At 33.3% G+C, this 17,091-nt stretch overlaps 1 protein-coding gene across 8 annotated transcripts in view; it reads left to right on the top strand.

Moving 5' to 3' along the window:
* Positions 1-17,091, top strand: part of ATG10 (autophagy related 10) — a 330,517-nt gene that overhangs the window by 237,172 nt on the left and 76,254 nt on the right. For all 8 annotated transcript variants that reach the window (XM_074282171.1, XM_074282167.1, XM_074282170.1 and 5 more), the window contains one exon: positions 14,412-14,509. In XM_074282171.1, the coding sequence (XP_074138272.1) occupies positions 14,412-14,509 (98 nt within the window). The remainder of the gene's footprint in view (positions 1-14,411; positions 14,510-17,091) is intronic.

The raw sequence follows: 17,091 nt of genomic DNA, 5'->3' as shown, positions 1-17,091 counted from the left end.
TCATAGAAATTATACAGAAAAAGAACATTATTGTTTAATTTCTTATACTTTGGATTTTGCCAGTATGACAGTTTCATGGTACAATTAATTCATTCATCTTTCTGGTGATCAAAGTGGATTTCATTGTATGGTACCACGGAAGAGATGAGCACATAGCACATTGATCCTAAAATATGAGAACGTGGCATTTGAACTCTGGCTTGAGAGTCAGAGGAACTGAAATTTCAAACCATTGTTATGCCACTTCCTTGTGGGACCCCAAGAAGATCCCTTAACCTCTCTGTGCCTCATTTTGTGCACCTGTAATTAGGGGTCTCTTCCTGATCTGTCTCTGATTTAGTTATACTCTTCATTAGCCTATCTTGTTATGTTTAGATCAAGTTTATTTACACATTGGCTTACTTTAAACATGAATTAAGAGTCAAACATTTTTAGGGGATCCTATCCACTTTTGCCATTGTGGCATAACATTCCTGATGTCCTATAACCATTGGATAATAGTTGGGGCAAAAAGAAGCAAATTATTAATAGGCTTAATTGAGACTAGAAAATATAAGTGGATTTTTTTGACAAAGATGGAGAGCTGAAAGGTTCTAGTGAGGCCAGCTTCCTTGAAAAACACCTGCAACAATAAACTAGGTGAAACACAAGTTCAAGAAGAAAATAGAAAGATGCCATTGTTCATTACAAAGAGTTATTTTTTGTTTGTTTTGATGCTTTCTTTTTTTTTTTTAGATTTTATTTTATTTTTAAAGCTTTTTATTTTTCAAAACATATGCATGGATAATTATTTGACATTAACCCTTGCAAAACCTTGTATTCCAGCCCCACCCCCTTCCCCAAGCCCCTCCTCCAGATAGGAAATAGTCCAATATATGTTAATCCTATATATGGAAAATAGTCCAATATATGTTAAATCATATCTATATCTATCTATCTATCTATCTATCTATCTATCTATCTATCTATCTGTCTCTCTCTCTCTCTATATATATATATATATATACACAACTATCTAGCTAGCTAGAAAATCAAATCAAACCAGAAAAAAATGCAAGCAAAGAACAGCAAAAACAGTGAAAATGTTATATACTGTGATCCATATTCAGGTCCCACAATCCTCTCTCTCTGGAGGTAGATGACTCACTTCATCGCAAGATCATGGGAACTGGTCTGAATAATCTCATTGTTGAAAAGAGCCACGTCCATCAGAATTGATCATTGTATAATCTTGCTGTTGTTGTGTATTATGATCTCCTGATTCTGCTCATTTCACTTAGCATCAGTTCATGTTAGACCAGGCTTCTCTGAAATTATCCTGCTGATTGTGTCTTATAGAACAATAATATGCCATAATATTTACATACCATAACTTGTTCAACCATTCTCCATCTGATGGGCATCCACTCAGTCTCCAATTATAAGATACCTTCCTTAATGAAAGGAAGGTTGAAGGGAATATATGATTCTATCCTCACTTCATGTCAGTATTACACTGCCAGAACCAGAAGGTAATTTTTATTTTCATTTTACAGATAAGGAAACTGAGGTCCACTAGTTTGTGTTTCACTCTAGTACATATTCTTACTTTAGGACAGAGCCAGGATTTGGAGGATAGCACAGTCAGGTTTAAAGATGACAGATGCTATGATTCACATTGAATTTTATTCATCTATTTGTAAATAACCATGATAATATAAATGTTTCATTTAATATTATTTGAGGACAAAATAATGTGTTGGGCATTTCAGAGTACAGAACTGTACATACAGCAAATCACTTTAACTAAACTGTATTTTTGACATGAACTTATTTACCATATTCTCAGTTGCTAGAGAGAGAGAGAGAGAGAGAGAGAGAGAGAGAGAGAGAGAGAGAGAGGAAAAGGAGGAAGAGGAATAAGTTGGAGGGAAATACATTTAGCAATTGTTAACTATGGGGAAAAAATTGAAGAAAATTTCTTTGATAAAGGCCTCATTTCTCAAATATATAGAAAACAGTCAAATTTATAAAAACAAGAGCCATTCCCCAGTTGGCCAATGATCAAAAGATAAAAAGTTTTCAAATGAAATAATCAAAGCTATCTGTAACCATATTTTTTAAAATGCTGTAACTCACTACTGATTGGAGAAATGCAAATTAAAATAATACTGACATACTCTCTCATACTTACAAAATTGGCTAATAGAACAAAAAAGGAAAATGACAAATGTTAGAGAGGATGTGGTTAAAATGAGACATTAATGAATTGTTATTGATGTTGTGATTCAACTATTCTGTAGAACAATGTGGAACTATGCCCCAAAGGCTATAAAGCCACATATACCCTTTGACCTAGCACTACCACTCTTATATCTGTATCCAGAAAGGGATAAAAAGCAAAAAGGAAAAGAAAATACACACACACACACACACACACACACACACACACACACACACAAATATTTATAGCAGTGTTTTTCTGGTGGTAAAGAATTGGAAATTGAGGGGATGCCCATCAATTGGGAAATGGTTGAACAATTTGTGGTGTATGATTGTAACAGAATACTATTGTGCTATAAGAAATGATGAGTAGAATGATCTTAGAAAAACCTGTAAAGACTTACATGAATTGATGCAAAGTGAAATATACTCTGTACATTGTAACAACAATATTGTAAGATGATCAGCTATGAATGATTTAGCTGTTCTCAGTAATACAATGATCCAAGCAATCCTAAAAAACTTATGATGAAAAATGCTATCCATACCCAGAGAAAAAGGGATGGTGTCTGAGTGCAGATTTAAATTTTATTTTTCTTGAGTTTTTTTTTTTTCTTTCACAACATGACTTACATGGAAATATGTTTTGCACGACTACACATATATTAACTATATGGAACTGCTTGCCTTCTCAGTGAGGTGAGTGGGAAGAAAGGAAGGAAAAGAGTTTGGAACTCAAAGTTTTTAAAATGAATATTAAAAATTGTTTTTACATGTAATTGGGGAAAATAAAATATTAAGTAAAATTTTAAAATAAATTGGTAAAAATAAAAAAAAGAATAGTAACTACAAAATTTTCTCCCCATAAACCTTGGATACACTCTCCCACAAAATATAGTGTCAGTGGAAAATGTGAGTATAAACTTAAACACACTGTTATTGAGGTAGAAATATAGGAAACACATGGCTAGCTCAGTAGGTCTAAAGCCCCTGTTGTCTTTTTCTTGACCTCACATTACTCCCTAGTGAGAGTAGCATTTCTCACAGGCAATTTACTCACATGGATTCCCTGAGTCTGCACCTTTCCTTGGCTCAATTCTCTGATACTAGCTTCATTCATTCATTCATTCATTCATTCATTCATTCTCTATTAATAAAGGTCATATCCCTTGAGGCTGATGCCTTTCCTCAGCTATCTATGTCTACAAGTCCTTAGGGAATGTGTGCCATTTTTCTGTTAAAAATTGCCAGGAGTGGAAACTATTTTCAAATTCCATCAAACAGAATTTCTTCACACTTCATAGGGTAATAATGTTATAGATTTAGTGTGCATGACACCTCATTATGTTAATATTTATGTATTTACATATATACCTTATCTCTCCTATTAGGATAGTCTCTTTAAGGGAAGAAACTCTTCCAGTTTTACTCTTATATGTCTAGATGAATAAATGTTTGTTGATTGATTGATTACCTATTTTAACAGAGGTATAGTTAGTCATCCAATTTGGCTGGAATATATTATTTCTGATACAAAGGTCATTATCCTTTTCCATAAATTTATACCCACTCTCCTAACTTTCTTATTTCTGTTAGGTACCAACATTCTTCCAGTCATCCAGCTTTTTAACTAAAAGCCATCCATTTTTTTCAATCCCCATATCCAATCAGTTTCCAAGTCTTATATCTATTATACCTTTGAACATATCTTGTACCTATCTCTTCTCTCTACTCACTCTACAGGTACAATTCCAGAATCTCATTAATTCTTTCCTGGCATATTTCAATAGTGCCTTCAGATTGGCTCCCCTATATCCAGTCTTTCCTCTCTCCAATTCATCTTTCCCAAAGTTTCCAGGTTGGTATTTCTAAAGTGCTGAAACAGTCACACCATTCCTTTGCTTAAAAGGTTCTTTCATTGCCTTTAGGTTAAAATAAGGCTTAAATGCTTTAAAGGGTTTTTTAAATAACCCTTCATTATTTTTCAACAATTTTTTTCCAGTCTGATTACACATGATTTCCCTTTAGGCATTTAATGTTCCAGGAAAAAGCAGTTTTTTTGATCTGTTTGCTATTCCCCATAAACAACATTACATTCCTCATCTCAAATGTTCTGCCTCCTCATCTCCATCTTTTTCTTCAAATCCCTAACTCCCTTTAAGGCTCAACTCCAGTGCCACTTCCTTCAAGAAGCCTTTCTTGATTCCTCCAGTTGTTAATGGCCCCTGACTATTTATTTTTTATTTATATATGTATGTGTTGATGTGGGTGTATATGTATGTATAATTTACTTTTCTTAGAAAAGTATATCATAGTATAAATATATCTATAATTAATATCCATATAATAAAATTATTTATGTGGGCAGAAATAAATTACTAAAGTTTCGGCTTTGGAATGAATATTTATGACACTGAACTTCTAACATTAAGTTCTGAAACATTGCAAGGTAAATGAAATTCACAGTTATTCAAAAGACTTTGGTCTAATTATCCATATAAGAAAAGCTAAATGGAAAAGAATGTCAGTTGTCTAGCTATGATATAATATATCTCAACCAGTCAGTGGGCCAGTAAAACATTTCCCCATTAGCCATATTGCAAAAAAGAAAAAAGAAAACAAAAGAAAGGAAAAAAAAGAAAGTGAAAAAAAGCATGCTTCAGTCAGCACTCAGAATTCATTCTCTGGAGGGGGATAGCCTTTTTCATCATGGTACTTTGGATATGTGTTAGATCATTATCTTAATCAGGGTAGCTAAGTCTCATATCCTTACAATATCACTGTTAACTGAGTATAATTGTCTCCTGGTTCTTTTTACTTTACTTTAATTTTATTGGTATGGCACTATTCAGGTAGAATTATCATTTTATTATATGGTTTCAGTCTATCTCTGAGCAGGAGACATTCTCCATTGTTGATGGATAAATATTTTTCTGTAAAAAATGTTTTCTAATTGGGTTCATAGGGATCTTTGGGTCCCTCTTTGAATGAATTTAGATGGGACTGAGTTTCCAACATTGCCTACTTTAACACCATTTCCCCCCCTCCACTTTAAAGACTCTTCCTTATATACCTCTTTTTTACATATAATAATTTCTTCCTTTCTTTCTCTCCTTTATCCCTTCTCCCAGTACACTTCTATTTCTCAACCCATTAAATTTTTTGAGATCATATCAGTAAAATTCAATCTACTTCAATGACCTCTATGTAGAATCCATTTAAGTACTCTAAATATTGATAAACTTCTCAAGAGTTACATTATCATCTTCTCATATGTGAATACAAACCACTTAATCATATCAAATCTCTAATAGTTTCTCATTCATGTTTACTTTTTTAGTCTCCTCTTGTGTCTTATATTTTGAAGTCAAATTTTCTATTTTGCTCTGGTCTTTTTATCAGAAATGCTTGCAAGTCCTCTACTTTATTAAAAACAAATTTTTCCCTTGAAGGATTGTACTAAATTTTGCTGGTTAGGTTATTCTTGATTGTGATCCTTGCTTTTTTTGCTTTCTGTAATGTCATATTCTGAACTTTCCACTTCTTTAACCATAGTAGTTTCTATTTCTTCTGGGATTATAATTTGATTTGATCCTGATTGGGATCCTGATTTGAATGGTTTCTTTATGGCTGCGTAATATAATTTTTCTTTGATCTGGGAGTTCTGGAATTTGACTATAATATTCCTGAGAGTTTCATTTGGGATGACTTTCAGGAGTTAATAGTTAAATTCTCAAAATTTCTATTTTAATCTCTGATTTTAGGATATTGGGACAGTTTTCCTTAATAATTTCTTTAAAGTTATGTCTAGGATCTTCCTTTGATCATGGTTTTCAGGCAGGCCAGTAATTCTTAAACTATCTCACTTCAATCTGTTTTTCAAGCCTGTTGTTTTTCTGATGAAATATTTTAGATTTTCTTCTCTCTTTTTTTTTTTTTTCCTGTTCTTTGGCTTTGTTTTATTTTTTCTTGATATCTCATGGAGTTATTAGCTTCTACTTGTTTAATTCTAATTTGTAAGCAATTCTTTTAGAGAATTTTTAGTAACCTTTTATACATCTTTTTACTTTTGTCCAATTCTGTTTTCCAAGGAACTGTTTTCATCTGTTAAATTTGTGTCTGTTTTAGTATTTGGCCAATTTTTTTTGAACTGTTATTTTCTTTAGTATTTTTGTGTCTCTTTTAGCAAGTTATTAATTGCCTTTTCCTAATTCTTTTGAATCACTTTAATTTCATTACTTTCCCAATTTCCCCCCTCCCACTCTTATTTGATTTTTAAAATAATTTAAAGGTATTCCAAGGTTTCTTGTTGGACTTGTGCCCAATTCACTTTTATTTTTCCCTTTGAGGCTCCTTTTATAGTTATTTTGATGTTGTTTTCTTCTGAGTTTGTGTCTCAATCTTCCATGTCACCATAATAGATTCTTATGATCAGTTTTTTCCCCCTCTCAGTTCATTTTTCCAGACTATTTCTTGACTTTGAACTTTCTATTTTGTGAGAATCCATATATACTTTTTGTCTTGACCAGAGTATTATTCTTAAAAAGATTTGTTCTAATTTCTTTAAGCTTTCACTAATCTTCAGGATAATAGTAGTAAAATATCTCATGCTGTTATTGAAACTAAAATATCTCATACTCTCATGAAAACTAAGAACCCTGAGGAATTTAATTAGGAAAACTGCAATTTTTTGAAGAATATATAGAGTAGTTGACATGTAGGTTATTATTCAATTGAGAGCTTTGATATTAAAATGTTAAATAGTAAAAGTATTGCCAAAATTGTACTTTTAAATTCTATCTTTTTATTTTAATTCCATGCCCCATTCTCCCTGTCATGTGAGTTTTAGGTATTGATAGAGAATTTCTTAAATTTTCATGGATACTCTATAATTTTGGGGTAAAAAACACCTCTCTTGGCTACATTGTGGTATCTTGGTACCCCCAAGAATCTCTATGAGCAACTTAAAATCAGTGAGGCTCCAACTAAATTTAGCAAGCACTTTTATTTTGTTTTGTTCTTAAAAGTAGTTAATTTTTACTCAGAAGTAGGAATTTTTCTTGGAAATGAAGTACATTAAAAATCAACCTATCAAAGAACTCAGACTCTAAGCCAGTCACTTGATTGATCACGTTCCTGTTGTTCTAACTTTATTTAGAGAAAATGGAGCACCAATTAACATAGCTTGAGGTTTCTGATTTTGTAAACACTGAACTACATATCTGTCTTTGCTTAATTTTTGAATTTTAAGTTAAGGTTTTGAAGTCTCTGTAGTTTCAGCTGAGGAAAAAATGACCAAGAATAAAATAGTTGGCATGAGTATTATATAGCTCTTGATAAGTTGTGAACACAATACAGTGGTAACATTTTTACTGTGGTGTGCAAATTAATTGAGACAAGGTAACATCATTAAATTTATAATCATACAATGAGCCTTAAAAACTTTTGTACGTCTTTTAAAAGTTTTTAATGTGCAAAATGCTCCCCTTTTGCTGAAATTTTATCTGAGAGTTGGCATTGAGTTCTAGAGATTTTGACACATTCTTTAATTTTTCATCATGAAACTATCATCATATATTGTGCCTCATTGATGAACTATCTATTTTTTTCCAAGTCTAGCTTTGATTATAGTCTTTTAAGTTTTTAATGAGATTTAATTTAATTCAGTTTCAAGGCCATTGAAGATTGTTTATTGCCATATAGTAGATAAATTTATTAATCTTTCATGACATATAACATAGTGTCAGGTTGTATTTCAGTATTCATATTCCATTTGGGAATTTCTGTAATTCTGGTACAATTCTATTTCTCAATATATCACTATATTTATTAAAGTTCATCATTCTCTTAATGGGGTTCCATTCCTACTGGAAGTTTTTTTAAAATCTCCAAAACTCCTACACCTTCTCCCCTGGATTCTCAATTGATGACTTTGTCTTCTTTACTGAAAAGTTTGAGATCATTTGTTATGAATCTCCTCAGTTTCTAACTTTTCTGTCCCCAGACATCTGTAATTTCTTCTATCCTCACCTCCTTTTGTTTTGTTAAAAAACAAAACAAAATAAAACAAAACAAAGAGAAAGTGTCAAAGCTGATTCTTCTTGAGCGCATCCACTATGCCCTCCAGAACCATAATGCATCAATTATTCCCTCTTTTTTTTCATGTTATTATTAATTTTGGTACCTTTAAAATAGCTTATTTCCATTCATAGCTCTTTTCCCCAATGGAACATGTGAAACAATTCTCAATCCTATCAACATGGTCCTTATTTTACATCTTTGTATTTTGGAGGTTATGGAACCCATGGTTTAAATTCCTTATCTAGTGATGGAAAAAAATAAATAGTATCCAACTTCTCATGTTAGTTGTACTCAGAGGTATACTGGAACCAATACTAAATAGCTTAAAAGCTAATTATTAAATTTTCAGGATGAATATTTGAGCTTCCCTTAGAATTAAGGAATTCAGAATTAAGAAATTGGAATTAAGGAATCACCATAAATCAAGGCTTGATTTATTGTTTTGTACATTGTCTAGACTGAAGAAAGTATTAATAATGCAGATTAAGTTTAAAAGTGTGTTATTACATATTTACCTGGTTATTACATATTTACCAGCACACTCCTGTATTGCTCTATAAACATCACTTAGATCTACTACACCAAAGATAAACGATAGAAGGCTCAAGAAATGAAATTGTCCCTAAATTGCCTAGAAGTTATATTCCAGATCTGGAAGTCATCATCACTAATTAATGTTAATGATGACTGATATTTGTATAAGCACAAGGTTTGCAAAGGAATCTTTTATTTTATTTGAGCCTCAAAACATCCCTGATACTGCTCCATTGATCAGTCCACTTTGGATGAAATCTTCTAACAACTTAAGCAGCCATCTGACATTATTTACAATATTTTACAGCCATTTACAATATTTCTAGCTTATTGACAATAATATTTTGAGAGATAAAATGAAATGCTTTCCTGATCGCCAGATAGCATACCAACCAATTCAGAGAGAAATGTAGTAAACTTTGGAAACAGAAGAGAACTTGGTTGGGAATGCATGTGATGTTTCTCCTCAAATGAAAGTATCCCAATTTGGTGGGGAGCAGTTTCAAAGTGGGTCTGTCTGTGGAAGAAGTTAGATGTAGTGGAGCTTTATTATCGAATAGCAGAGGGGTTTGTGGAGAAAGTGTAGGTGTCAATGTGTATATTCAGGTGTAATAGTTATAAAAATAGCATACAGGAAAATGTAATATTTGTAAAAAAAATACATAGAATTATAATGAAAAACCATCATATTGAAATGCAGTTCTCAAAATATTTTCAAAAAAACAAACTCATAGGCCCCAAGTTAGAAACCCAAGCAGGAAGGGAAGCCGTGTATTGCCATTTCAGCTTAGAATCAACTGACCTTCTCCATTCTTCTCAGGTCCTCTGCACCCAATCTCCTGGATTCTCAATTGATGACTTTGTCTCCTTTAATGAAAAGTTCTAGATCATTTGATGTGAATCTCCTCAGTTTCTAACCTTTTCATCTTGAACCTTGTGTAATTTCTCCCATTCTTATCTCCTGTTTTGTCTCAAAAGAGAAAGTATCAAAGCTGATTCTGCTTGATCCCATCCATCATCCCCTCCAGTACCATACCACATCAATTATTTTCTCTTATTTCATATGTTTATTTTCTTCCTGTCCCATGGTTCCTTTTTCTTTGCTTTTAAAACATATTCTTCCTTATCCAAACCCTCCCCCTTGCCCTCCAAAAAAAAAAGGCTTAATTGTCCAATCATATTCCCTGTTCTTCCTACTTTTCACCAGCAAATTTAGTCAATGTAGCAATGGAACATCAGAAACAATGGGGGTAAATGACATCACTGGAGAGAGAGGGCAAAGAAGAAAACAGAATGTAGTTGTTTTCTTATTTCTTAACCATATCATGCTCCAAGCTCCTCCATTCTGGCTTCTCTTCCCACTAGCTGTAAGCTGCCATTGCTATAAACACTACCACCGGTCAACAATGACCACATTGCCAGTGACTTTCTCAAATCTTCATCTTCATTGACAATCTTTCCAGTATTTGAAATTTATGATCTGCTCCTTCATACTTCTACTTCTTTTGGCTTTCATGAAAACATGCTCTCCTCCTTTATCTCCTACCTCTCTAATTGTTGCCTCCTCTTTTTCCTTGATGTAGGAAGTACCAGATTATGTTCATAAAATACTTTTATGTTCTTTTTACTTTTTCTTGAAGTGATGTTATTTATTCCCATTGCTTCTCAATTTGTGTGTCCAGCTCTGGTTTCTCCCGTGAGTTCCAGAATTATATTTTTAGTGGGCATCTCAACTTCATTGCCCAAATAGCTTCTCAAATTTAACATGTCCTAAAATTTAGTGTATTTTACCTAAAATCTATCTTTCCCCCAATTTTACTTTTTCTTTTTATATTATACTTTTTATGCTCAAAACCTCATGTTACCTTTGACTTTTTCCTCTCCTTCACCTTCACCCCATTAGTTGCCAAATCTTGTTATTTTTCCTTTTTCAAAATCACTAACATCTGACTTCTCCTTTCCATTTCTTCTGGCACCATGCTCACCCAGCTTCTCATTACTTCTCGTATAGATTTTTATAGAAACTAGGTCTTCTCCTTTTGGTCTTGCCTTCTTCTATATATTTTATACATGCTTGGCAGATTCATTTTAATTATTTATAGATCTGACCACATCAAGATTTTTTAATGCCTACTGAATCAAAGGCAGAGCCTGCCTTTATGGCCTTATTTCAAACAATATTCCAGCTAATTTGTACTGCTCACTTGTCCACAAACATTCAGTGCTTTCTTATCTATTTGGATGTGCTTGTACCTCACTCTCTGCTTGGATCTTCACTTCTGTCTCTGCCTGTTGCAACCCTACTGTACCTTCATAAAGCTTTTCCTGAGGGGACTATCCATAAATATTTCCTTTCTCAGAACCCTCATAACACCTCACTTGCAGCTCTCATGCACTTATTTATTTGGAATGTTTCTTATTAGTATATGCCTTATTTCTCTACTGGAGGACATTCTATGTCTTGTTTATTTTGAGATCATTCCCAACACTTAGCATAGTGCTTAACATTATGTATTTAATATGTTTCTAATGTTTTTATTTATTCAATTTATTATGGTATTGAAGTTAAGATCCATTTTTGTCATATCTCCTAGTTACACCTTTAGTACATGAATTTCTATTTGAATTTTAAATGTTTAAGTATACAGCCTTTCTAATCAAAATTTATTTATTTTCTCTTATTTCCTTCTCTTTTTCTCTCTCTCTTACACACAACCAAACACACACACACACACACACACACACACACACACACACACACACACACACACTTTTAAGATGTACAATGTTTGTCTTAAGGGCAGAATTTGGCCCTACTCTATAAATGTGTTCAGAAAATAATATAATACTAAGATGGAAGGCAGCTTGTTTTTAACTTGTAGCTAAACATGACATTCAAATGTTAATTGGATGAATAAATCTTGTTCATTTTACAGACATGAAAATGTCAATGGAATAAAACTATTTATCACAAGATAATGGTCTCCTGCCGCCAGATAAATGCCAAGATGAAGATACTTATTGAAAATGTATCAAAATATTCTATTGCTATTTATTGAAAATAAAGGTGGAAGAAAAGTTCACATTTTCAGTTACAAAGTGATACATACTCTAGCTATGACATCAGTCTTATTATATTTCCAGTTGCCTGTGAGTGACATTATGACTGATATAGGATGGGGATGACCCTGGATTCAAACTTTAGAGATCTTTGCTTGAGTGCCACTTCTATCCCTTTCCAGCCCCATGGTCAAGGGCTAGTGATTAAACCCTTTTAAACCTCAGTTTTCTCATCGGTACATCAAATATTAATATTTCAACTGCCCGTGTCACAAAGTTGTTATGAGGAAAAGGCTTTGTAAAATGTAAATAAATGTCAGTATGTGGTTGGCCACTAGGTGACTAATTCTTTGGCATGAAGCTCAGATTTCTCCTTGCTCTCATAAATGTCTTTGAAGGTAATGAAGTCATTTTACATGGTTTTTTTTTTTCATGTTATTTTCACATGATGAATTTAGCATACAATGAACAAGTAATGAAAAGGATGTCATCAAGGTAATATGTGAATAAAAAAATGGGCTCGTTACATGGAGAGGAGTAATATGATGGACAGTCCACTGTCCATCTCCACTGGCAACTATCCAATGTCAAGAAAAACTCAAGAAAGGACCCTCAGTATGTTGGGGGAAATTCCCTTACAGAAAGACATAGGCAAGATTTCCTCAGAATTGGCAAACATAGAGCTTGTGAGTGAATATCCACACTATTCCCCTGAAATACTAGCATGAGTCATTACAGAATGACAACATTCTTCCTTTTTTTTTTTTTTTTTTTTTTTTTTTAGCATTTAATCAACATTTAATATGCTGATGAATCAGGGAATAACTAAATTTCAGCTTGATATTTGATGAAGTTTTTTCAGCTAACCTTCTAAATGAATCGGAGAGATATAAGTTGGCTACTGATATATTTTTATTGGTGACTTGGATAAAGGCATAGATGGCAGGGTATGTTTTTTCAGTTTCTGGGAGATGAGGGATAACTAACACTATGAATGATTGAATTTGAATCCCAAAAGGTCTCAACAGGCTATATGAGATCTAGTAAGATAGAATTTAGTAGGAATAAACATAAAATCCTATACTTGTGTGAAAAAAAATTATTTGTAGAAGTATGGAATGAGAAAGGCATAGTTAGATAATATTTCATGTGAAAGGACCTGGGTTTTTTAATGGACTATACAGTATTGTGATATGGAAATCAAAAAATTAAATGCCCGTTTTAATGATTAACTGAAATCAAAAGATCTGCAAGTAGAAGATTGGAATCAGGGTATTAATGGATAACAGGGTTTTGTCAAGGAGATTTCTAGGCTCTGATGACTAGATGAGTTCTATGATTCCTTCAAACACTTGGGTTTTATGTTTGCTTCAGATCAGAAATGTTTTTTCCTTCCTTTGTACTTAAGAACTGTGCCACATTCCTTATAATTTTTGTGTGCTTTTCTTATCTTTTTTTCTAATTTGAAAGTTCTTTTATAGCAGAAACCAAGTTGTCCATCTTGTGTTCTCAATAGCCCCTAATACAATGTCTTGCACAGAGCAGATATCCAGTAAATGAAATGAATACACGATTTGTATAAGCACTTGATTTTAGAGAAACAAAGAAAATACTAAGATTTGAAAGTTATATCCAGACCTATCATCAGGGTATGTTTTCATCTGAATGCAGGCATCTGTCTGTATCATTCTGCTACCAATTTAATAGTTGTGTTAAAAAATTACCTCCAAAATGTTTTTGGATTCTATTTTTCCAAATATCTGAAGGCTATACCAATTAATATTCAATTAGCAAATTGAAATTTAAGTGTTGTTGTTATTCAGTGGTTTTAGTTGTGTCTGACTCTTTGTGACCCTGGTTATGAATAGTTTGCTGTTTCCTTCTGCAGCTTATTTTACAGATGAGGAAACTGAGGAAGACAGAGTAAGTGACTAGCCCAGAATACCACAGCTAGTAAGTGTCTGAGGCTGGATTTAAGCTTAGGCTTCCTGACTTCAGACCCAGGACTCTGGGCACTCGTAGTGCTCTGTGCCACCTGGCTGCCCCAACTTAAGTACTGGTGTGATATGAAGAAGGGAAGTCACATTTTTAAGCAAAATTAGCAACAGTTTTTCAGATTCTGTTCTAGCTGAGGTGTATTAATGGAAGAATATAGAGAGAGCCAGCTTCAGATTCAAAGTGACTATCTCTGACAAATATAGGCTATGTGATTCTAAGCAAGTCATTTCTTTCTCTATGCCTCAGGCAACTCACTGAGAATGTAAATTAAAGAGACATTGATACATTTTATTTTCAATGATAGAAGGAACTTCCTCATGGGAACTAACAAATCTAATCCAAAACCAAGTTGTTATTGAGTGTAAGATATATACATTCATGTATGTCTAGGTATTTGTCATATATGTATGTTACATATGTCACATGTATGATTGTGTTGTATAAGCAAAGAATTTAATTCTGAATTTTCAGTATTTTCAGGAATACTCTGAGCATTAAATAAGAACTAACCACAAGAATATAACAAACTTTTACAGATGGAAGACCTTTAACACTGAAGGAGATATGGGATGGTGTCCATCAGTTCTATAAAGCTCGTCTTCTTCAAGAGCCGTGGAGCACCATTACACAACAGGTTAGATAGTATTTCCAGTTTTTCTTTGTTATTAATTTTCAAGAAGAGTAGGGATTATTTTAGCAGTCTTATTAAGATACAGATGATTTTCTTATGTGGACACTGTAGTGATTCACACAGTAGATATGAGTTAAATTTGCAAGAAAACTGAAGTGTAACTTTGATTGATAATAGAATTGCAATCATTTTGGAAAATAAGTGGAGAAAATTGATCTGTCAATCAAATAATTTGTTATTACTGTCTAATATACTAAAATCAGTACTTAATGAATTTATAATTTTTTTAAAAGCACTCTCTTCACAGTGTATGTAGTATAGCCTTAAATTTGCATTAAAGCAAATTGTGCTCACTTGCGAAATCACTTTCATTTGGATGGAAAGGCTTACTTTTTTTTTTTTTTTTTATCAGCCTCCATTAAGCCTAATCAAAGCATGCTTTTTCAATTGACTTTACCAGTCATTAGGATGTTATCCCTGGTTATGAGTTAGATCATAGAGATAAGATAGATTATTTACTAATCAAAATGTTTAAAATGGGCTACTCAGTTTTCATCAAGGATCTGATATTGCATGTCTCACGCTGCTAGTCTGGGATCATTGTCAGAATTCAGTTTCAATTTATTTTGGTATCATTTGAGAGGAAATGAAGGAAGAAGAAAAGGGGGCAAAGAAGGTCATCTTTGAGAATGGTAGTGATATTATTCCCCTCTTTATCTATACTGGACATTGCTAAAGAGACCTATGCCAAAGTTCCACTGCTGTACAGAATGAGCATGAAGATGGTAATCTATCCTTTAGAATGGTTTCAAAAGCAATCTTTGCAAAATGTAAGGTGTACTTGCCTTACATGTTTTTCATTATATTACACTGCAGTTAAGCTTTTATAATAACAAATTGTGATGGTGATGGCAAAGATATACTTCAAAATTGAGCCCTTTCTTTTAAACATATACCATAAGTAAATTTGCTCATGACAGTTACTTACCTGGCTGTCTCTCATGTAGTACACACACTATTTCATCTGCCTTTGTGTGCTGAGAACTTGTATATGGAAAATCACAGAGATGACTGTACCAAGCATACCCAGTATTAATTGTGTTAGAAAGAAAGCCTCAGAGACTTTGGTATATGACTGGGATTTTGAAGAGATGAAGAAAATATAAAGAGGGACCAGTTAGATCTTTGATCTCTAAATGGGTTGGTCAAATAAATAGTAAGACCTGGTTAGAATATGTATGGATATTGTAAGGAAAAGACCCTTATGATATATTTTGGATTTCCAGAATACTTTGGATTTCTTTTCATATTGTTGGTATATTTAATGTGTGCAAAAATATGGTAATTCATTTCAATAACTTTTATCTTTACATGATGAATTTTTGAGGTGACATTTGGCAAAAAAGTTATTTTTTTTTTACTTTTAGTAATTCAGGAAGTTAACTTGTTAATGATTCTCAAATAATGAAGCTTGATATGTTTCGTAGTGATTTCTAATGATAGCTAATAAAGTGTGATGATTTAATTGTGCTTCCTCTAGTAATAATCTTAAGTGCTCAAGTGAAGTTGCAGTGATTGGCTTTCTTCTGAACTCCTTCTCCCTGGAGTCTATAGTTGGCTCTTTGATACAACAGCTGATAACAGGCTTTAACTGTTCCTATTTTAAATAATACAAATCAATTAAAGCGCACACACACACACACACACACACACACACAGCTGTTTAACAAAATTTCTCAGTGTTGGTATAGGTCTCTGTGGGTATTTCCTGAAGGTTCATAATGACATCAATTTAGTGCACCTGGTAGGAGATGTGTGAGCTGGAAGTTGCTTCATTCTGAAATGACAAGAAAATGGAGAAGTATTTATGGATTACTGCTACTTCTTCAGAAGTACTGCCAACACAGATGACTTTTTTTTTCCCCAACAAAGGAGTTAGAGATGGGCCTGTAGACATGATGTAATTGTTTTTCTGGTAGTATACTGGTAATCTGTTGAACATAGGTTTCAAGATATCAGTTCAGGCTTCAGAGAAATCACCCATTCTCTTCCACTTGGGTGGATTTTGCAACGAGATAGTAAATATTCCATGTTTCATGCCTTTTGTGGCTTAACAATGAATAAAAGCTCTACTTTACTCTGCTGACAGACATTGAATTTAAATAGTTTCCATGATCCATTTCAGCCTTAGTATTACATTATTTACATTATATTAAATTTTCAGGGGAGGATTTTGAGAAAATAGTGGAGTAGGTCAGAAAATTCCATGCTTTCCATATTTCCCCCACAAACAAAACAAAATTGCTCCTTAGGGTGTACATAGAGTGATGAAAAACAAATAAGACTTGGGGAACTTTCACTTCCCAGACACTGAGAAGAGTCAGGAGTATGAGTCTGGGAAGATTGAGGGAACCTCTATTGATAAGGAATACCAGGTCCATCTGGACTGCTGAGATGCAGCCCTGGTTGAGAAGGAATCACCACACCCAGTGAGTGCAGAAGCAGTGGGACAGAGATACTACTGGCTGTTGAATAGAGTTCTTGGTTTTGGGTTCCAGGGTCAGAGGGAAGAACTGAAGTGAATT

Source organism: Sminthopsis crassicaudata, chromosome 1 (assembly GCF_048593235.1).
Source record: "Sminthopsis crassicaudata isolate SCR6 chromosome 1, ASM4859323v1, whole genome shotgun sequence".
Lineage (NCBI taxonomy): Eukaryota > Metazoa > Chordata > Mammalia > Dasyuromorphia > Dasyuridae > Sminthopsis > Sminthopsis crassicaudata.
This window is presented reverse-complemented; position numbering and strand designations above follow the sequence as displayed.